This window comes from Neodiprion fabricii, chromosome 6 (genome assembly GCF_021155785.1).
Source record: "Neodiprion fabricii isolate iyNeoFabr1 chromosome 6, iyNeoFabr1.1, whole genome shotgun sequence".
Taxonomy (NCBI): domain Eukaryota; kingdom Metazoa; phylum Arthropoda; class Insecta; order Hymenoptera; family Diprionidae; genus Neodiprion; species Neodiprion fabricii.
Window position 1 is genome coordinate 7,904,467 of NC_060244.1, and position 23,554 is coordinate 7,928,020.

General features: G+C 44.8%; 1 protein-coding gene and 1 long non-coding RNA gene across 6 annotated transcripts in view; one reads left to right on the forward strand and one right to left on the reverse strand.

The window, feature by feature from the left end:
* Nucleotides 1-23,554, forward strand: part of LOC124185318 — a 142,247-nt gene that overhangs the window by 38,719 nt on the left and 79,974 nt on the right. For all 4 annotated transcript variants that reach the window (XR_006871366.1, XM_046575960.1, XM_046575961.1 and 1 more), the window contains exons 4-9: nt 12,638-12,896; nt 17,497-17,707; nt 18,398-19,359; nt 20,357-20,576; nt 20,650-20,943; nt 22,722-23,040. Coding sequence is in view for 3 of the 4 variants with exons in the window: in XM_046575960.1 (XP_046431916.1) it covers nt 12,638-12,896; nt 17,497-17,707; nt 18,398-19,359; nt 20,357-20,576; nt 20,650-20,943; nt 22,722-23,040 (2,265 nt within the window). In the remaining variant the exon portion in view is untranslated. The remainder of the gene's footprint in view (nt 1-12,637; nt 12,897-17,496; nt 17,708-18,397; nt 19,360-20,356; nt 20,577-20,649; nt 20,944-22,721; nt 23,041-23,554) is intronic.
* On the reverse strand, nt 17,621-22,809 carry LOC124185340. Of its 2 annotated transcripts, none has more exons than XR_006871371.1 (3): nt 22,131-22,809; nt 20,782-21,000; nt 17,621-18,083 (listed from the first exon to the last, which is right to left on the reverse strand). It is a non-coding gene; the product is annotated as an uncharacterized LOC124185340 (long non-coding RNA). The 2 variants fall into 2 exon arrangements; XR_006871372.1 differs by lacking the exon at nt 22,131-22,809 and adding an exon at nt 21,494-21,625.

Consider the following 23,554-nt stretch of genomic DNA (forward strand, 5'->3'; position numbering starts at 1 on the left):
TTTATTATTATACCGGGAGGGGTAAAGTCCCAGCGACACCTGATCGAAAAGTCAGTCGATGAATGGCGGCTCGATTTTCTCCTACGGAATTAGGTTACCACTTGCAACGGCAATGAGGAGAAACCCTCCTCTTCCTCCTTATCCTGCCGCTGCATTCCCGTAAATACTGCAAATTGCTCGCTAACCAAATCCACTGTATATCCATCCTCGATCCAGACTCGCCTGCTGCGTAGTAGGGTACCTGTAGCTCCGCTCTAGCAGACGCTTCTCGACCTCCCGACTGCAGCAGCTAACTTCGTGACTTACAGGTGAGCTCTAAATTGCCTCTATTCCACGACGAGGACGATGATGGTAGCCAGTATGTGCTATGCTATGCTATGCTATGCTTTTGCTGCAGGGACTCTGCGCGAGGACAACCGGATATTCGTTCCGCTCGGTTAGCCACGTTGTGTCGCGCCTGACTCAACACGTTGATTTTAGCTCACCCAATCGTTCTGCTCCGTATTTTTAACCCCCATTCTACTTGTTTTTTTTTTCTAGCTCATTTTGAGACGCCGTGACTCGGTTTTAATACACCGTCATCCCGTTTCGTGCTATTCATCTAGTTCGTGGGTCGTCGATGTTCGTTATTCCGATTTACAGCGTCTCGCTCGAAGTGCACGTTCGACTGTTATTGAGAACTTTTGTTTTCCAAAAACCTTCGAGTACTGTTTTGCGATTGCCCTACACGAATTTGATCCGTGAAAATTGAGCCAGGATCTCGGCAAGGCTCTTTTATCCTGTGACCTGTCCGGTTCCAGTCCCCGTGCTCAAAGTCTAACCTTTGAATATTTCGCGTCCGTTTTATCTGATTTATTCTTCTTATCCCCCGGTCTGGGAGACGGATCAGGAATAGAGTTTCCCAGAAGGACATGATCAAAGGACTCCAACATCTTATCGGCGATGTTCTCGAGGCGAAACCGTGGGACCGTGGATCGAGCCCTTTCCAGCTCCATCGTCAGAAATAAGACCTTGACGACGGTGTCTGACGGTTTATCCTCGATCATCAAAAGTTTCATTATTCAGATGACGCGGCCGAGCCGACCGTCGTTGCGGTAGTAAAAAAGTAAAAGCATCTTTTCGGCTCTCGAAAACTTTGGATATCAGGACGAGGGATAGCGAGATTCGTAAAACGCGAAAGGGTCTCGGTACCGGAAAACTGAAAACGACCCACGGGGTCACGGCGATCGTGTCGCTCTCTCCTCACGTTTCATCCCCCTCGCGTATACCTACCTTATACATACACGACTTGGGATATTCACCGAATCCACCTGGATTACCACCGAAACTTTTCAAACGGCTTGCCAGAGCAGAGCACCGCGCGTAAATAACTAGCTTACCCTTCAACTTTTAAAACCGTGGATGTTACTTGTAGCCAGACGTTTTGCCGTCCAGCTACATCAGTCCAAGCCAATTCAGTTTATCGTAATATTTCTACGGAAAAAAAAAAACGGAAGGAAAACAAATTTCGTTACACTTTCATCGATGTTTGTACCGTACTGTAAAATGTTCGGCGCTGTTGAGCTCGAAGTTTTGCCGTTCGACGATGTTATTCATAAAACCGGATGAATACGAATTGACGTGTGCACGTGTATTTCAACAAAATTCAAACAGGATATAACGACAGTCCATTTGATATGGAAAATTGCTCTATGCAAAGAATATTCTTAAAGTATATGAGTAGCCATCAATCGGTATTTTGACTTTGTAATATTTGGGGGAGAATTTCGTTTGTGGGAACAATTCAAAGTGAGTTACAGAAGAATCGGAATAAAAAAAATTCTGAATCGTGGACCACGATTTTGCATAGAATAACCTTTAAAAACCTTTAAAGGGTCGAGCATAGTTCGTGGAAAAATGCTATGCAAACAAGAAAGAGAAGAATGGTCGAAAACGAGGCGTTGATTCAGATGCTGATTTTGTTTGCCAGGAAATAACGGCTTGCAGGCGTTCAGCGGGGATTTTGCCCTGATCAACAAGCTGCGGAAATTTCACCGGGCGTATGTGGCGACTGCAGGAGAGCTTACTTCGGTAATCCCGCTTTGTTTGTACCTACGTACATCCGCGAATAACATGTGGATTATACGGGAACGTATAAACTCCCGAGGAGTGCGAATATGTATACCGGGTGCAAACTGCCGGCTGAATGCAGGATTTTCACCGGCCTCGAGCTGAAAGATCTTCCCTTTTATTCTCGGTCTTTTCCCTCATCCCTCACCCGAGTAATCGATACCAGAGTCCCGGTTGGCGTGTACTTGGCTTCTTTTTGCTGCCCGGTTGATCCCGCGGCTCGATTTCGTTCCATCTTGAAGGAACTTTCAAATTCCTCACCGAAAGGCTTCGTGAAGTTTCGACAGATATTCCCGGACACCCTTCCGTCTTGGTGTTTGTGCGGCACGATTTGGAAAATATCTCAGCTATAACGCGGCGCCTCGTTGACTCAAGGGTGCGGTAGAGGGGGCGTGAAAAATGGAAACAGCCGAAAAGGAGGCATAAAAGATACTTTAAGATATCCGGGGGCGTTGGTGGCAGCGGTGGGATGGCGACGACCGCCCGAAGATGAGGTGCGCAAAAAATTGGTCTTGCCATTTCGTTCGCGAGTCCCGCGGCTTCTCCTGATCCGTTCTCGTCCTTGTCGCCTCTCTCTTCGATGTGTGTTGCGTGCGGCTAATGTGTTTATACAAGGCGATGCCGGTAGGGTTTCCCTTCGAGTCTCTCTTCTCCCTTACCATCTGCACCTTTCTTTCAATGTAAACGTAGCGTAAGAGAAGTAGGAGAAGAAAAAGAAGAAAAAGAAGCCCTCGTCGTCGTCCCAGGCTCCGGAACTTTACGAGAGTGGTAACCCATTTTAGGTTCTTCGAGAAACGTTTTAGGAAATCCGCTAGAAAGTCCCAACGAAAACATCCGTCGACTCGTGCAATCGTGTTATGAGTTAACGATTGAGTTTTCAAAACACTCGGAGCGTGTATTGTAGTGTCTTTTTATCTTCCTTTTGGAACGACGTCTCGTTTCTTACAGTCATTGCCATGAATGAATGACAATCGCACGGTTAGGGGTAAAACATTACCTCTCATTCTTGTTATTTCCGAATAGATGAAGAGGAAAGTGGAAGGCGGTTCAATTTATTATATAATATAATACAAATTCGCATTATTTTCTGTGACATCGCGTTTATTCGGATTGATGAATAAGAAGAAAAAGAAAAGCATACGAGGTAAGGAATGGAAACGAATAAGTAAAGCGAAAAACGCGACGCTACGAACGACGAGTGAAAAGGGAGAAAAGTATCATTGGTAAAAAAACTTTCGGTAAGATCTTTCCCTCTCTCGTCTCTTTCTCTCTCTTCCCGACTCAGAAAACTCTTAAGAACCTGGAGGAACATTAATATTAAATTACTTGTCGAGGTTCGCTACCTGGAATTACTTCAACTTTCAGTATCGTGCGCTTCTTTCTCTTTCGCGGAAAAAGTTTCGAGCTTGAGCCTTGATTTCCTAGTTGAAAATTTCCGCTGTGTTTCTCTTGGACGAAGAACCGGAGTGAAAAGAATAGACTCGAGGATAGGGAAGAACGGGGATTTTTCGTCGGCACGTAGAAAGTCGGTTTATTACAGATAGTCCACCTGGCTCGTAGTGAAAGAGAGAAGAGATTTATTTAGATTTAATCACCATTCTTAATCGAAAATCGATTTGTCATCAACGAAAATAACTCTCCAACCGAGACCGTAGGGTAATGTTCTTCGATAAATCATACAGGCTCGGCTAAATATCCCTTCGTTATATACCTATAGGTATATCATCCTTGGGTTAGGTTACGTTATACGGGTAACAAGTTTTACTCGAATTGCGTATATTATACCCGCTCGCCTATATCCGGAGGTGAAATGAAAAGGAAAAGGGTGAATGAGCCAGCGAGATCGTAGAGAGAAAGACAGAGTCAGGGAAATAATGGAGAGAAATGATTACTTACCGTAAAATTTCTCGTGCATTGTAAATTGCCAATTTTGTGGCACAATAAGTCCTCGGCGACCTTAGGCGCCTATAAATATATATATATATATATATGTGTGTGTATGTATGAATCACAGGTATACATGTTTACGAATCTATGGCAACGCGGAGAGAAATAATGGGAAATTTATTGATACGCCGCATCGTTTTCGGAGCCAAAGACTCAATAAGTAAAGTGGAAAAATAATATCGCTGGAATCTACCTTATATATGTATATGTATATCACATTACAGATCAAATTTCTGCTTCCCTTGCCACTCCGCAGATCTTGTTGTAGTGAAAAAAAAAGTCTTTATCGAATTAACATCGTTTTTATCATCAAATACGCGATAGTTATTGCGAAACGACGGAATATGTAAATTGTATTCTTGAATTCATCGCGTTTCACCTTTTATCAATATGAATGGCTACACCCGACACGACTTGACCAGAGATAATATCTCGCAGTTGTAATTTTTCAACATCCGAATGCAACGACGTGAAATCAACATAAATCTATATCAGAGTTTCCCATTCCTACACTCACACATCGATATTTCTTATTAACTTCACCCCGGAGAGTATCTTTCAACCCCTGAGTAGATATTAATGCTGTCATTATTATTCCCCCTTTTCTCCATCCTATCTTCGCCTATTTATACGACGACTGGGATATTATGGCAATGAGATTAGTACGGAGCTTTCTCGCATTATATTCTCGCTCTTTCATCCAGGTTGTGACAGTTGTAGCATAAGGGCGTCGCGACGACGAAAGGGAAGTTGATTAATTATACTCGGCGGAGAACAAGGGACAAAATGCAGCTGGTAAAGGGGCTTGTTCTTTCTCGAGATCGGCGAGGATCTCGAAGTCAATTAGATCTAGTGCCGAAGCTCAAAGAAGTCGCGAGAAGCTGGAACGTCTGCGCGACACCGGTTATGAGAAACCTGGAAGCCAGGGAAGAAGCAGGGAATTCGAAAAATGATCAGGGAAGTCGGGAAAAAGTTGGGGAATTTTATGACGGTATGGAAAGGAAAGAATAAAGCTTCCCCCCGTAAAAACGTGCGGAATTCTAGGAAGAATCTTTATCCATGCGCTCGGTTCCATTACTATTAAATAGGTCATAAACGTATTTTTAAACAATCATCAATTTGGATTTGGCAGCGTCAGTTTGTGTTCTAGTAACGAATGAATTATAATCCGGTCAGGTAAACTCAAGTAAAATTCATATAATTTCTTCGACTGTCTTTAGTGGCACCGTGCACGAGTTGTGTAACGTAATGCTTAAAAAACGATATCATTCACGCCATCGATTCACCCTTCGTAATGTTTTCCGCGGAACTGCTATCATGTACGGGACGGGGTTCTGAATTGAAAAGGATGAGAATTTCCAGGGATTGGAAGAAGTAATCTCACGTCTTCGCCGTGCATCAATGGACTGCAAGCAATATCTAACCGAGGATGTATATATCCTCACGTATTAATAGTTATTATTGGTCTTCTCGGATTCGGTATTACAGTGTTCTAATACTCGAACGTTCGTCTTTGGCCGGTGCATTCAGCTCCGGCAAACTCGAAACCACCGGGGGAAAAGATACACGCGCAGTTTTGGGGTCGGGAAAAGGAGCTTCATTTTCATCCAAGCTCGGCGGTATAAATACGGTCCGGGAATATTGCACTAACGGGCTTCACCGAACAAGAGTGCTCTGCGTCTTGAGCTCGACTTACCGAGTATACATTCAGGGAAACAGATACGCCTCACACACACTCCGGTAAATTGTTAGACAGTAATAATCGACGGTGAGAGTAAACTAAGGGATTACTGCATGCAGCCTGTGAAAAATGCATCCCCGAGGACGGAGTCCAACGGAAGAATAAGCGACTGCAGTTAGGAAGCGAAAACCGCGTTTTCCGAGTCTCTCTCGTACAGCTAATACCGCACTCTCGAGTTACCTTGGATTGCGGGAAGTTTCGGGATATATCAGATTCGCCTCAGGTATCGTTAGCTGACTAATTTCTTGCAAACCTAGGCCTCGTATCCCTCCCTTCATCCAAACCTGTACACCCGACCCGACAAGAGAGTTGTTGGCGCAAACAGAGGGTCGCTAACCTCAAAGAGGTTAGGCAACTGCTCTTCGGGCAGACTTCCAGGGCGACCTACGCGTCAGGAACTCCGAATCAGGAGGTGAAAGCTGAGAGGTAACTCGGCGAAAGGGGACGAATATGTATGTGTAGACAAGTTGTCGTCGTTATTAGCGGCGGTTGAGTCGCGAGGGACGAATCGACGAGCTGTTTCGTTCAGGGAATTATTGTAATACTGTGGAAGAAAGTCGATCGTACGATCTGCGAAGATTCGGGGTGAGAATTATACGAGGCGTTTCTTCATCCCTCTCCACCCTCACGGCTGGAGACAAGGGAATGTTTTTTCTACAAATCGGCGAACGATATTCGAGGAACATATGGCCTACTATACTTTCCTTGAATAATGGGGGCGTGTAGGTGGCGTGGGACTTGAAATATCGCGAAACAAATGAGAATGGAGAGAAGCTCGGTTGTATTCTTACTTCCGTGGATTCAAATCTCGTATACCTCGTGGAATGGCGTACTTCTCATCCGGAACGCGGCGATGAAAATAAGTATCAAAATCCTTGAGCTTCCGTTTTTGAAGACATCGCTCTGGTTCTCGCACACTATGGACTCCTATAGACGACGGTTTGGTGTCAATTTAACACTGTATATCAAGTGTCCATCCAACGTTACGTTCATGGTGCTAAATTTCCGCATTGACTCGAAAACATTTTTCTTCCAAAGTCCGCACCGGCCAGTTTGAACAATTAATTTTTTACAATACATCGTCACGTGTACGTTTCAACAAACTCCACGACTCTCAGCAGCAACACATTTTTCGCTTGACTTCATTTTCATTCTATTCTACTTTGAGCGATTCTTGTTGCACAATGCGAGCTTTAACGAGACAAAAGGGGAGACCTTGACTTTAGCCTGCATCAACGTGGTGACGTCACCGCGCTTTGTCGTGACGCCTCGAGAAAGGAAGGCGGAAGTGCGGAAAATAGATAAAGATGGAGCCTGAAGAGGGTCATCGATGTGACGCCGTCTGTTCATTCAGACCCGGGGTGAGGGAAAAAGGTCGTCGTGCAGCATGCCGCGTCGGTAAGAAAGTCGAGGGATATGAACAGGGAACGTGAATCCCGCAGGAATTTCATTATCCGCCTCAGCGATGCCTGTGTAAACCCAATTGAGGAATAGTTTACAATTTTTTATTCATATTTTCATCTTCAAAACCGTTTACTCCCGTCTTTCTGCCCTTCCTCCGAGCATTGAGTTATATCCGTGCCTTACGATACAAAATAAAATACGGATATAACTGTTTTCAAGCAATCGAGCCGTGTTTTTCTTTTTTGTTTTTTTTGCACGCAAGAATTATTAAAAGTTACTGGTAAAAACTGGGCTATCCGTTCACGGGGGCAACGAGTTTGATACTTGCAGTGGCTCAGGGGTTGCTTTCATTCAGAAACGGATGTTCAAGGGGACTGTTCGCGTAACCGGGGCAACAAACTCGGGGGAAAAATCGCGAGATCTTATCTGAGTGGCGATAAACTGTAAACCACGGTAATCAAAAGAAATTGCTCGATAGGATCCTTCGGGAGATGTTGTGCAGCCATTGCTCGAAACGTCCTCGGGTAGACGGAGAGCGGGATCGATTAACTTGAAATGGAATAGGTGCCGTTCGAACTTCAATGGAACACAAGTGAGGCCAACGAACAATAGTGAATTCTGTCCCCCCTCATCGACACACTTTCGTCGCGAGTGTCGTGTTTTTTTATTTATTTATTTATATATTTTTTTACCTCATGATCGGTTACACGCTCTCAGAGTTTGTTCTCGATGTCTTGCAGAAAGGGCAATATTTAAGGACTCATGAAAACTCGAAAGATATCAAGGAGACTGCTGGGAGTTCAAACAGCTTGTACCGAATCTGGGGTGCGCACCTTTTTTTTCTCTTTCGTTGATACGTGATACCATATTTTATGTACGTGTTTGGGAAAATATCTGGCTCGATTATTTTCCACTTATGTTATAGGTATGTACGATGAACGAAACGAAACGAGGTGAAGAAGAGTGATCGGTATACCGATGTCACGTTGCGCCGATATCCTCGCTGGGTTCACACGCGATAAAGTGGAGATATTTTCACCTTTGCGCAGTAGATAAACATAAATAAAAGATGACGCCTGTGTTGTTAGGGAGGGTTCGAGATACGACGAGGTTTACGACGGCTGGGCGTCGCCGATGGATTTCACACGAAAACCGTTGAATGACGTGACTCGGCTTACGTCGAAGACCTCCTTCTCCTTCTACAGGCTAATCAAGGCTTGGATATTGATACCTACAGTTTCGAACCTGTGGCTTTTACACGCTCAGAGTTTGCCGAGAGCTCTGGTCAATTATGTATAATTTATACCCCGTAACAATGTGTGTTCGAGTACAGGATTCACGTACGTGTTAATGTAGAACCGTAACTTTTCTGGCTAAACTGAAACCGCGGTGAACTTGAAATAAAAATAACGAAATATTCTCTGCTCGTTTGCCCTGCTCGTCGGAATACAAAACAAGTTTTAATCAGGTCGTTGTGGTTATTTAATCAAGGTTTATGGAGTCGTATGGCTAAATGTACACACGTGCCTGAAAGTGCGAAAGGGTAATAAGTTTATTTTTGCAAAGGTTATGATTATTTATATTCTCTGTGGAATTCGTCATTTCTTAATTATTTCACAAGGATGAAAGGACATGTAAAATCATGTCCATGACATGATAGAAGACATTGATGAAGTATTGAATAATGAAATTAATGCACATCTTTTCCGAAGAATTGCCGAAGAGCCTAGAACTAAAGCTTCGCGGCAGTAACCAAGGGGAAGTTTCTTGGGAAGTTTCCTCGTAATATAACGACGAAGCGGCCGGATTCGTATATATTTTCACGACAGAGTCATTTAACCGGAAACAAACGGCCGCAAATAATCGAAGGACTTCGTTAATTTGTCACTCAGCGTATCGGTTGTTGAATTACAAGCCTCGAAACAATTCACCGTTCATTTTTTATGCAGAATGCCTTATAATACATCAAAAGGTGAGGTTAATGCGGGGTGAAATTCTCTCTCTCCATTCCGGCAAATTTAATCCCGACCCATCGCTTCCACTTACCACAATAACGTGGATCAGGTTTAACAATTATAATGATCAAAGCATTGCGATTAAAGCTGCGGACTCTGCGTTGGGAGCTTGAAAGTTTCCGTGCGGATACTTGCCGCAGATCGGACGTTATATACGGAAAGTATGCCTCGTATTAAGCCCATACAGAACGTCAGCTTCAAGGCAGGCGAATCCGCGGAGAAACTTATGAATTTTCCTCATATGGTACAGGTGGGATGTATCGGCGATCCCATAGAGCCTGAAAATGTTATCGGAGCGAAGTTATAGTTTTACATTTCCATATAAATAGTACACGTGCGGAAGCTTCGCGAGTATACAGCTATTGCCCGCGTTATATCCGCAGCCTGTTTCTTAATATCTTCCTCGTCTACTAGACCATGCGCGATATGAAAAGGCGAGAAAAAAGAGAAAATGAAAAACAACAACGTTAAAGCATCGCAAAGCGTCGACGAGTTCTCGAAACGCGATTGATTTCCTCGCGTTTCGTATTTGGAAAAAATACGTCGAGAGTGCGAATAAATAAAAATCGTACAACTTTTTTCACGCTTAATCGCGAGCGGCCGAGAGCCCGGAAACTCGCGAACCGGAAGCCCGGCCTGAAAGAATGATTCGAAACGCTTCGTACACGTCGTAATCCTCGTGATCCGGCGCTTCGCCGAGGGTGCCGTATAAAACTGGCGGAAATATTTCGTTCGTTTTCAGGTCATTCTTTTTCCACGGTTTTACAACCGCCGAGAGGGGCTGGAATTGTGGAAAGGGTGAGAAAAGTAGGAGAGGGATGAAATTTGAGTGCGAAATCGTGCCCCGTAGTCGTCGCACGCATTTATACGGAAAGTTTCTCTTTGCCCTTGCACGCGGGGCAAACGCGAATAAACGTCCGATCGGAATAGGAAAAAGGATCTTCTCAGCCTTCGGCGATTCCGAACGCGGGGGCGTTGAGCCGGAAGCAATGCATGACGGATCGCAAATGGCTTATTACCGCAAACACGCGCCACCGACGCCGCTCATTCTTTCTTTCCAACTTTCGTACGAACGACACGGAGAACGGCCAGATTCGCCGGTTGATCATCGGAATTGAGTTGCCAAGCCTTGCGTTTATTCCACTTATTCGAGGGTTGAGGGCTGAGGTAGGCCGTTGTTATGAGAATGCCATGCCGGGGACTCGACTTATCTTCGCTGTCTAGGCGGCGAGCCTGTGTCGATAAATTCGATCTCTTCCCCATTTCCCCGTTCCTTATTCCGCCGTCTTACCGCTCGCTTCGCTCGCTTTTTCGCTTCAACAATCCGTTGGACGCGGTGCCCTTATAACTCGGGGTTGTTCTACCGTGTCGAAAAAAACTGATTGGCTTTTCGGGGCCGATTGGTGAATCGATGCCGAACCTAAGTCTCTCGCGGGGATAAATTACCCACCCCTTTACAAATTTTTTTTCTCGGACATGTACGGTCCGAACGATGAAATGCCGGAACGAGGAGAGATCGAAGATACGGGATTCGCAACAGGATTTTTTTTTTTTCTTACACGTCTCGATCTGTTTGAAACCAAGAGACCAGGAGACGAGGCTTTGACGATGTCAGCAAGGTTCCTGCAGTGGAAGGAGAGAAGGAAAGAAGCGAAGAGGACGGGTGTACGGGATGATACAAGGTAAATCCTTAAATCCGAAAAAAGGTTCTGAGCCATCCCTCGGGATCTGTTCACGGCGACCGGGCGTAAAAGCATAAGCTGCGCGTTGTCGTTACACGACAGGAGAAGACGACCCTGATGGTCGGACAGTTTCTCTATCGCGTCTCTGTTACGCATTCATGTCCCTGATGAGATCATACATTCCTTTTCTTCTCCCGCATTTCCCCCTCGTTCAATCTCTTCTTTGCAGGAAAATTTCATCACGCAGTACGTGTGTGTAATAGTAGGTGAAATTTAGCTGAACGCAAAAATTTCACCACCGCGCTCAGGTTATACATGAAATTAGGGAAAGTTAGAGTTTAGATAGTCGTGTACCTGTGTAAAACCGACGGTGATGCGATGCTTGATGAGAGAGAATTTTATGGTACGAACTCTCTTACCTTCGTTGATGTACCTTGTTGCCTTGGGGCTGGAGATGAAAATTTAGGTACCCTAGTACAGTGTAACGTAATATCTGCCTCGTGAAAGAGCTAACTGACCCAATTACCTCGAAGCTGACCAATTTAACTTGTTACTGAAATAGTAAAAATGCGAAATTTTTCACAACTTGCATTTTTCGTACGGCACGAATATTATTCGCACCGTTATATTTTACCGTAGGTTGAAAAATGCGTCGAAACTGATCGTTCGGTGGTAACCATTTGACTTTGAATTTCAAGAGATGCCGCGTCGTTTTCGCCAATCGGAATCCTTTCCTATCGTCCGCATAACAATAACACGCGTGTTCGGGAATAAATTTAAAGTCGAATTTCAAGAGCTTTTGAAACCTGAAACCGCCCTCGCGATATTCTTCACTCCTGATTGAGTTACCCGCAGCCATGGCGACCTTTGTACGACGATCAGAAAATTAGTGGATACCAGTCGAAGGCGTAAGAATCCGGGTCATCACCATCGGGACAAACGTGCGGTACTCTATGCAAATTCCTCTCCCCGACAACCCGCCTGGGGTCCTCTGTGTATGCAAATTTTCTCAGCTTGCCCAGACAGCTAAACTCGTACACGAGTGCAACCAACTACTCGCGTTGCAATTCGAAAGGGAGACTTCAAAGCGCCTCGCTGCCGTTTCCGCTCGTCGTTACACCTGCAAAACACAAATACAACCACGGCGAGGGGTCTGTTTTCACAATTGACTAAATCGGATTGTACACAGAGTCGAGGTATTCAACCTGATTATATTCCGATTTGAAAATTGTTTTGTTCTTGGTCTTAAATCAGTTTGGATTATCTTCGAAGATCCGTTCCACGGAGGGTCTGGAAACGAACAAAGTTTACAAACGTAAAGTAATAATGTTCAAACAAAAGCTCACGAAGGATGTCGACCGGAGTCAACGATGTTCGGTTTCAGGAAAAACGTTAAGCTTTGCTTTAATTTATTGTAAAAACGAAAATCGCATCGAAAATTCCAAACGAACAATTGTTCGAAATGTTTCGATAATTATATAGTGACTTGAGCGGTCAAATTCGAATTTAAAAAGATCCTACACTGATGTTTCAAAAGAAGCACGTTCCTGGCAATCATTCACATTGCATCAGACAAAGACAGAACACAATTGTTTCGGTAAAATATTAAGTGAAAAAACGCAACGTCTCCTTGACTGTTCGCAAAAAAATCCGGAGGTCATTTTACCATTTTCTATATCATTGACATTGATGTATCATTTTGTCCGACCCTTGAAGAGCTTTTATATTTATTGTTTCAGGTTGTCCAAGGCGCCGCTTCGCCAGCGCTGGTCCAGATGCGCCGTAAAAGCGGCGGCGGTGGCGATGGACCAGGAATCGCGGGCTCCGGAATTCGCCGACGGAGTGGGCCTCAAGGGCTGCGCTCACCCGCTGCAAAGAGGCCCCTTTCGGCCCCGGTAGCCCTTCAGGGCTGGCTGCACAAACAGGGCTCCGAGGGTCTCATGCTCTGGAAGAAGCGCTGGTTTGTTCTCTCCGAGTACTGCCTCTTCTACTACAAGGGTGAGTTTCGGAATCGATTTATCGACATTCGGTTATTGTTAACCCTGAAAAACAGGGCAACATATGGCAGGATTACGGAGTCCGTGTCATTTTCAACCATTGCGTTATAGACTTAATTACGATGTGTAACGTACGTTATTGTCTAGGAGAAAAGAATTTATTTGATTCAGTTGAACAGCCCGTTTTAAAATAAAATTGACTTGGACGGGGAATGGAGAATGATGATTAAGTTAAATTGGAACAATTTCAGTTGATCTAGTTGAATTATTTCGTTAGAACTTGCGATGAAATATTCAGTCAATTTCACGGTAGACTTGTAGAATATTCACTTTTCAACTGTTAATATTATAGTTTTATTACCTTTCATTAAATTTATGAATTCTTTTTTATACGCAATGTTTCTTTGACATTCTATTTTCTGTGGATCAAAGATAATTTTCTCGATAAATGACAAGCTGAATAATTCATAATTTCATAATTACAAGACAAAAATGGTGCACGATTGCTGATCTAAGAATTTTTTGTTAAAAGTGGAAAATTTTGTAGAAAATATATATTTCTATACATCTATAATGGAATTACCAATTATATCTGTAAATCGGATAAATTTTTTTTCTTCATCAGTGTACCAAGCTTTGATTTTAACACCATATTATAGAAACCTGGTGTTAAACGGTATAAAACTGATAAGATCCAGGGAGAAATTTTTGTCGCATTGATTAAATCATCAAAGAAAATGAATGCTCAAGCTTCTTATAAAAAGAATGTTCAGCTCATTTTCGGCCCGGAAATACGTTGACTAGAATAACGGAAGTTCGGACCATCGGTCAGATTACGTTTGAATAGTAAAGCTAACAGGTTGGGATAGCCGTAACACGATGTGCGCGGACAATAAGTAGGGTTAACAATAAGCCGGGAGTCCCGGGTGGGTCGAGTGTAAGTTAGCTTAACAGTTTGTTCGGTTTACTCGAGGATCGTTGCTTTCGGTTATATAAGTATCAGGCAACAGCGCAGGGTCGAGTTGTAAATACCGAGGCGAAGGGGGCATATTTTGTACAAAGAGGCGTATTACCACAATGCAGAAAGCTCGAGGCGACGACGACGACGGCGAAGTCGATCCAATTAGCAGGTTGCTCAGCTCGCTGCATTAGCGGTTAACTCGTCCCTCGGGATCTGCGACACCATTCGACCGTCGACGAGGACGTTTTCAGGGTAGGCGTTTCTCTAGGGGTTAAACTATCCAAGTATACCGTCTTCAAATTTTAAGCAAATCGGCTTGATCGTTTTCGAGATATCGGGGGGAGGCGAAAAACAGGTTACGTTATTCTCTGTAACATTGCTTATTCTTACGTGAATTAATTCTGTGGTAAAAGAAATTTGTCAACGATGCTCGAATCGAAATGAATATTTCGTTGTCAAGATACAAGAGCCTGAACTTCTTCATCCGATTCTTCAGCCGTCTGTAGCTTCTATCACACCCGCCTAAATAAGGACTCGAACGTGTCTCGACGCAAAGTGTCGTTATCTCAGACCTCGCGCTACTCTTTCGCCTTGTCGTTACTCATTAGATATTCTCCACCCCCGTTCACCCCTGTGAGTCCCTTCTACTTTCTCGGCGCTGGGTGATCGCGCACTTACCACCTCGCAGGGCTGATTATTAAACCAACAGCCAGTTACCCTGTACAAGAGGAGTTAGGTTGAAAATTAAACGTGTAATCATGCGTGCGGCACGTGCGTGACTCGAGGTGAACCTGCTATCGGACCAAGTGTAGTTTCGACAAACAGCTCGTCTGAAAACATTATAATCTAATTTCAGCGAAGGATGATACAATTTATTTATTTGGGATAATTTCTTTACACAGTCTACAGTCGCAGGAAGGTTGACACGACAACGAAATTTGTAACTTTTAACGAAAGCGACCTCACACGGTTATAAAAAAAGTCTCCCAGCAGGTTCACTACGATTTTTAAGTTGGCTTAACCATTTTATTTTTTATGTGTTACCAAGTGAAAAAGAAAATGAAAATTGCAAATTTAATCTTGATATTACAAAAATGTGTTTCATATTCAGCAATAGAAATTTAACGAATAACACAAATATAAAGTGCACCTGTTAGGATATTATGTTTAGTTCAATTTCTTTAACAGTGCGTTTCACTGTCGGCAAATTAAAAAGGGGGAAAATTATCTCGGACTATTTTCTTATATTCTCATAGCAAGAGAAGAAGGTTGGAACCTCAAAATTACCCTCATCTTTGAAAACACTGCAGCGATTATCCATCGCTGACTAATTTTCACTGTTGTTTCACCCTCATCCCCCTGATTTCGCATTGAACAATGCATTTAATTGCCCCCACCAGATGCCGGAAACGACCGAGGAGACTGAAACTAGGGACCAATTACACGAACTCCTTCATATCGCCTGCACCGGTACGCGGAACGAGCCGTTCTCTTCGTTCCTCGACGATTCTCTCATACTCTTCTTCGCTGTTTTTCCGAGTCGAAGCTGCAGTCGCGGGTTATTGTTCCGCCTACCTGCGATGTCATGGCTCTACGTGTATAGTCGCTGGTCCTCCACTCGCCTCTACTCGCTTAACAATAAAGTTAATCAAGGATCGAGTATCGGGCGAAATAGCACCGCTGCTCCGGGGCTCGCGTAATAACCGGCGTGAATTTAGCCCCGATATCTGATGCTCTCTGATAAGCTTCTGCTTCCGTGAGAGAGGAGAGAGTCCTGCTGCTCCTGCCATTGAATTTTGTAATCTCACCGCGCGATCCGGTAAACGTATTAGACGCGCACGTGCCACCTTCACCATTCGTTTAACTTCTCCGCTAACTAGCTACCGGGGAAATCTGCGATGTCCCGGTCCCACTTCCTTCCCCGATTAAGCGGGAGGGGTAAAGTTACCCAAAACCCACTAATCAACGTTCCATATAATTTTATTCGGAGTTTCGCGATTCCACGTTTAGCAAACCTGTGCACTGTGACCAGCCTTTGGATGCAGGGTGGTTGTACCAATCCTTGCGGGAATCGTCGTCCCGGTAGAGTCGGAGAAATGAAAATATATTCCACCGAGGTGACTGGAATTGAGAGTTATGTTCAGCGTCGACTTTTGGACGAATAACTCCCGCAGGATCTCGGATGCTTGGAAAGTCAACATTCCTTTCCAAGAGAGAAAAAATAACGACAGTTTACGGTCAGCTTCAAGCCTTGAGCTTTCAGGACTTGACTAATGCCGATGAAATGAAAGCCTCGGGTTTTTAGGACGTTACCATCAAACGCTGCTGGCTTCATTAGCGGGGACAAACTTGCCCAGGACTCGGGGGTCGATTGGCAAGCCGTCGGGTCGGTGCAGGTAGGTTGTTGCTTGGTTCGTACCTGGGGAAAACGGAAACGTAGCCTGGCAGGATGACGTCGAAGAGGTCTGCCCGCCGGGCCTTGCATTAATAATACCACCTCGGGTCTCTGGAGTTTCATTTTTCCACAAGCCTACGCTTTCCTTTGCTGGAATTCTGTCTGTACGTGTGAGCCTTTACAACCTCCGGGACTTCAGACTCCTTAGCGACGATGGAGAAAGACGCTGCCGGGAAATCGCGGGAATTCAAGATCAAAGCTTCTCGCTGCGCGGTGAACGTGTGCACGGAAGCTCAAATCTTGGCTTGTTTGGTCCGCGATCTGTCGTTCGTGTAATCGTTGCGGGTTTTCATTCACTAGTAGTTTGTAGCGCGGAGAGATCTGTCGCAGAGACGTGCGCTTGAAACAATAATTTTATACAACTCGTCAAAGGGTTGGAGAATGGTTTTTGGAAAATGGTTTACCAACTTTCTTTCTTCAGTTTTTGTTTTGTCAGATTTTACCGAAGCTTTGGAGAAGTTGTGGCGTGAAATTCGGACGATTTGACTGATTTTTGAAACAGCCCTGATGAAAGATCAATCGCAAAAATGACCTTGGATGTAGAGTGCAATTCAATTTCCAAAATGATTATGAAATGGAGGTGAGCCGCTCGGTCACCTTAAGAGGCTTAAAAATAATTAAACGTACTGTGGTAGGGATTCTACATTGCAAAACGCGGCCTGATACACCGTTAGATCCGACAAATGTTGGTATATAGCGAAATTGTTGGAATTCTATTCGCTCCACGGATAGAATGGAACGCGGGTAACTACAAGCGGCTTATTACACACGTATATAACGTGTACACGTGTACCTACGTACATCTCGGTTACCTCGCTGCTGGGGAAATTAATCCCCATTTATGTGCATGTGTGTATATATATATATGAACATGTACAATTTATGTATATATGTACGTTTGAGAGAAAAGTTAGATCGCTCCGGGCTATCCAATATCGCCCATTCTCGATCATGGCGCAAAAATTTGACCGCAGTTACGGTGGGCATCAAAAAATTGTTATTACTTGTTGATAAAAAATTACCAAGTTTCTGACCAAAGGTCATACCGTTTTGGCGACATCACGAATGAAATGATAATTTCAAAGAGAGTAAGTTTGGATAGGTATTGTAGGTACAACGAGCTATAGCTGTTTGATGTGAAAAGAACTCTGAACTGAGCAATTTGTCGTGTCGCTTTTGTTGCAGGTCCCGAGGAAGAGAAATTACTTGGCTCGATACTTCTGCCGTCGTACCGGGTGACGGCGTGCAGGCCGGAGGACAAAGCGAACAAGAAGTTCGCCTTCAAGGCGGAGCACGCGAATATGAGGACATACCTCTTCGCCGCAGACTCGAGGGAGAGCATGAACCAATGGGTGAACGCGCTGACACTGGCAACCTTGCTCCAGGACCCAAACCCGTAAGCTCAAAACATGCTGTACTTATAAACGTATAAAATGGAATGTGGTAGTAGACAAACTCGCAGCACGCAGTGTGTATATATGGATTTAATTATCGCCCCGTGAATCAGGGTTTGAAAGAGGATCCTGAAAGCGTTCCTCAGCCGCTCGCTTCTCAATGGTCTGCGTGATGTATGATTTTCAAAGAGTAGCCTCTGCAGAGGCGGAACTCCGGCCTCCTCTCAGTCTTCCTTTTACTTCTGAACAGATGAAACACAAACATCCGTGATCCCGGCTCACCAAGTTGCCTTGCTGCCTGCGTACCAGCGGGATTCCCACTCAAAGAGTCTGCTCAGGGACCTTGGGAACCGGCTTGATATTTGCCCATGGTGGCCACTAGTTAGGGAAAATTAAGCGTCGCTTATGAAAATGCACAGTTCTAAGATTGAATTTTTTTTATCATAAGCTGGGTTCTGTGATCACTAAACAGATGATAAACGTGTTTTTGCGTATTGATAAATCAGCACTATAATTGGTTCGAGTTTCAGGCTAGGAAAACTTGTACAATTTGGTCAGGGAGAGGTGGGCAGAGGTCAGAGAATTTTTTTCTATTATACAATTAGTGTCACCATGTCAGGTCCCATTCACGCAAACATTCCAATCATCTCCGTTGCGATGCATAACTCGAGCCTTTGTCATTCCGTTTCCAGGGGCGGAGGCGATATGGCGATAGCCTTGGAATTGGCGGGTCCAGCAGATGGCGAGCGAAGCGCGCGTCCGAGCGTCTCCTCGATATCCTCTATCCTGAACCAGAGCGCGGACGACAGTGACAGCGGTTTCCACGGTTTCCAGTCGCGGGATGACCCGAGCCACGCCTCGAACAACAACTCGAGTCCAAACAGCGTGAACACCGCGTCCTTCGCGACCTTGAACAACGTCCACGAGGTCCAAACGCAACCCGTTCAGCCGGTGATAAACGGGTGGATGCAGCAGTCCCCGCAGTACTCGCAGCCCGGGACTTCTCAGCAACAACAACAACAGCAGCCAGGGGCCTATACCCCGCTACCGGGGCCCTCGCACCAGCACAAGCAGCAGCAGCACCAGCAGCAAGGCCCGCAGCCAGGGCCCAGCAACGTGCAGACGGTTCAACCGATGCCGCGGAACTTTGGCCAGCCACTTTACGCCAACGCACCCCCAAAGCCGCGCCGACTGACGGAGGGATCTAACGAGTACTCGACACCCTCGCCGGACCTCGACGCCCTGCATCCCGATTGCCGTAAGTCCCCCGTCTCTCCCGACGTACGCGCCGCCACCAAGAGTCCCGGGTCCGAGTACGAGAGGGGCAGCGTCGTTTACGTTACGCGGATGTCCCAGCCACCCCAGACCCTCAGGACCGACAAGTCGGGACTCAACTACGGCTATGCCTCCGCTCAGTCCCAGCCTACCGAGAGACGTACACCCGACACCTACGGTAGGAGCGCCAAGCCAAGGTCATCCAGGGGGAACGGCGACTACGAGGACGTCTACGGCGCTCCACAGCTTTATCAGAGACCAGCGGGTCCCGTTGGATACACCAAGGGACCCGCCCCGGCACCCATACCGATTCCCGTTTACGCCCAACAAAGTCCACCCCAGCATCCGCAGATGTATGCCGTTCTTCCTACGCAAGCCGGTGAGTTTAGGCGGTTTTTTTTTTCTCTCTTTGTCACGGGTTTGTAACTCTTGCTTGATTCGATTTGCTCGGAACCATTATACACAATTCATCTGTTTCAATTTTGAACCATACGCAACACCGGGAGAGGTACGCGAATCGAAGGCAAACGTTTTTCATAGTCATTAACATTCATCGACAAGGTTTGAATTTTAGGAGTTATTCAAAAGCGGGAGAAAAATGTTATTATACCCAATGACTTGTACTCGTCATTGTTTAATATTTCACCTGTGTCTATTCACTCAGCTATAACACATATTTACGTGCAGAACTGTAAGTGAAATTGACGCCGAAGGAACAAAAGCCAGTGTACGAAAAGTTTTAACTAATAATTGATCATTAGACAGGATATTCCCGTTTACAATCAACTCGCTATCGATAATCTTGGTATAGGAGTGCGGAGGTTTGGAGAAAGAAGTCTCAAAGTCAGGTACAAGCCATTTGGTCTTTGGGCGCGTTAAAGTTTTCAAATGATTGCGCGCTTAGCGATCGTTATCGAAATACGCGTCCGTATTATTCTAGCAGAGAAGATGGAGGGAGACGGTATAAGGTACAGCAAGTTGTAACTGTCGGCAACTGCAGGGAGTGTTGAAAAGTTTCAAATCTGAGGTTTGCGATCAGCAGTTAAGTATAATACACGAATCGCGAAGCACCCTCTTTCCACCGTCTTCTCCATCCTTGACACGTTTCTTCGTCTAATTACCCGTCAAACAGCGCGCGTCACGTTGTACCTGTTTTCTCCCGTTAAACTCTTCCCGCACGGCGATTGATTGTTCAAAAACTCTCGGCGCCTATTTACCTCTCAACGACGACGGAATAAGGTTGGCGAATGAAGAAGGAGCGAGAAAGTTAATTCTGCCGCCTTCGCAGCCTCTTTATCATCGTCCAATTCCCCGTACCTTTGTTTTACTAATTAACAAAGGGGTAAGATTAGCGTTAGCTTTCATTTTACTTTAAGCTCCTGTAATGAGACAGCCCAGGGCGCAACCCCCGCCTCGGCCGCACAGCGCTGACTTCTTGGAATACGAAGCGACGCGGAGGCCTCAGCAACAGCCTCACGTTCAACCGGGTATCGTTACGGGCCAGCAACGCCGACCTCAGCGACCCAAATCGAGTCTCGATGTCGTCAACCCGTCAGACGCGCCGACTAATGACGGATACTTTTACTCCGAGGAAAGGTAAGACAGGGAGAGAGTTGACTATAATAAGTAAATCGTCGATGTTTCAGTAAAAATTACGGAGGACTCAAAGAAACGCGAATGAATATTCAAGGTACGCCGCCCAGATGCGCCAGTCCGCCGTTTACTTGCATCAGACGCCTCAGCATCACCAGCAGCAACGTAATCAGTCCTTATCGCGCGCCGCTACGCCATCCAAACCCACCTCCTCGAGAGAACGGGACGCCGAATCCAGCGTAGGCAGCATAAGCGAAACTTCCAGCTTGGCCCTCAGACGATCTCAGAGGGATCAGAGTTCCGCCTTGCAGCAGCAACAGCAGCACCACCATCACCTTATCTCGTCTCATTCCCTTCAACGTCACTCTGAGTAAGTTTCATTCGTAATCATTTTCAACACCGAGTATGAGTCGCACTCTCAGTCTATCTGAAAGAAATCGTTTCAGATAAATTACTCGTTTCGTTAGGTCCAGGTTTCCTTGACTTTGTGGATGACTAATGGTATCGGCCTTTGACTCATGGTTCTCAATTCTTATACCCAAATTTTTCGCTACATACACAGACCCGTTTTTTTACACCTACTGCAAATATCGCTGCTTTATCAACGTCGACGAATATCATCTGAATATTTTGCCCCGAACACAAGAAACAAGATGAAAAAAACAAATTGTTTTTTCAAATCCTGATCGTTCGATTCGTGTCAGAATTTCCCGAGTTGATGTTGGGAAAATATTTTAACCTGCGTACCAATACACACGTCTATAGATTTTCAATAAATCGTCCGATTGGTTATCGACGGATTTGTGTTACACGTATAGGTATAAACCATTACCGTGTAATTTCATATTTTTGGTATTAGGTACGTTGGTGCTATTATTCGTCGCTAATGTTCGAACGGTTCTCCTCTCAATCATTATTACCTATATTCCGGATTATCATTAACGGCCGATAATTTCCAACCGCGTTCTAAATACCAGTTTCACCGTACTCGTCACTCCATAGATAGAAATATTTCCCGAATTGAATCAATCCGGTAGATTAATACTTGAATCTTCTATACCTTCCGTGCAGAAATTTGTGTAATAAAAGAAAACGGTCAAAATGTTTTCGCGTAAAGTGTCACTGAGTTACTCATATGGATGAAAGTATTTTGGCAATATTATTGAAGAAAATTAATGATCATGTAAATGAACAGTTTTCGCGTACACTTTTTTTTAGTTTGAATTTACTTTGAAATTCAGTTTTACGTACAAGTCACTTCTCGTAGTATGATTGTAAATCGAGCGCGCTCACTTTGGTCTTGAACTTTCGCCGTAATGGCTGTTCCCCAACTTTTGAAACATCAATTATTACGCATCGATCGAGTGTATTATTATTCATTTCTTCAACCTCATTGCTTGTTCACTAATCTCCTCTTTCACGTGTGAACAAATACTTTTTTTCTCGTATATCTATGCATACTCGATTCGTTCGTTAAATTGTCACGCTCCGATGCGACAAGTAACCGATTGAGACTGAAGCGTGCATACGAAACTCACCTCACCTGTCGTGACTCACCTCACACTTGCTGCCATGTCAGGTACAGCTGATTGTTCTTAGAAGTTGAATTCCGCGATGCGTCAGGTGCGCTCCACCGCACTTATTCACACACACACACACCTCCGGAATGCCGTCGTAGCCGAATGTCTCTCTACCTACCTGAATTTACGGTTAGATCATCATTTGCCAACGGAATAACCAAACAGACCGTTCCTCCAATAGACACATTGTTATCATTTGTCTAATTTTCGAGAATTTAAAAACTTTTCACTCGTAAAGCATCGAGTTTAAATATTTTTTTTCAAGTTTTCCACGTTTTCTGTCGTTTTATTGATTAGTTTATAAATTGGTCTAATAACTCTGCAAATCGGTTCAACGACAAAAGACAAAAAGAGCCAAAAATAAGGGAGGGGAGAAACCGTTTCACCCGACGAGTGTAACGCGTATTCGTCAGACTGACTCGAGACGTGCTTTCTGTTGTAACACGCCGCACGCATTATTCTACGCGTCTAAAGTAAACGAATTTCTTGTATAATTAAATCCATCGCGAAAATCGTGTCTGTGCTATGGTTGTAGTCCTATATGTGTTGCGAATACCTGTGTCTACAGAATAGCAAGCGAGTCACTGGTGAGACGATCGCTCCGAGAGCGAAGTTACGAGCAGGCAGTTCCCTCCGGCAGGGAACTTTTGCTCGGCGGTGTTCCGGGTGAAGGGGCCACTGTGCCTCGACGAATACAACGCGATTCTCGTACCGAGTACGACACGTCAACCGGTGGGAGGGCCAGGCGGTGGAACGAGCAGCAGTTTGCCAGGTCAGCATCGGCTCGTCTGCCCCGCACACGGCATCAGGTAGACCGAGACGAAGACGATTACGCGGAGCGATCGTCGGGACAGGATTCACGCGATGGGGAGCGGAAGATCCAACAGGTGAGTAGAGGAGAAAAAACTTTCCTGTGATACGTTTGAACGAAAAAGTTTGCCAATTTTTTTTTATCCACCCATTCACTTTTTCCCTAATCATCAACGCATTCTGTATTCAGCGTTATTCGCGAAATCGTTGATTATCGTTGGGTACAAGCAATTGGAGTTTAATGGTATTATACATATAACTGTGCAGTGCAGCTAGTTGTTCAGTCGAAATTGTAGGAATAATTTCGCTGCAATATCGGGATACGTCGCTTGTTAAACAAATATCAAAACATTGCTCTATTTTCGCATGTAATCACGGTGTGCATCTAATGGCTACAATTTTAAGCGGGAATGCAGGTTGGCTCGTATTTCGGTTAAATCATTACTCTCTCTTTATACGTCGTGTTTGTAATCATCGTTTACCGCTGTGGCGATAAATCACTAATAATCACCGTTAATAGTCAACGCAGCGGGTTGGTTTATACATGTGTTTATTGATATCCACACACATGTATAATACATCTTGTACGCG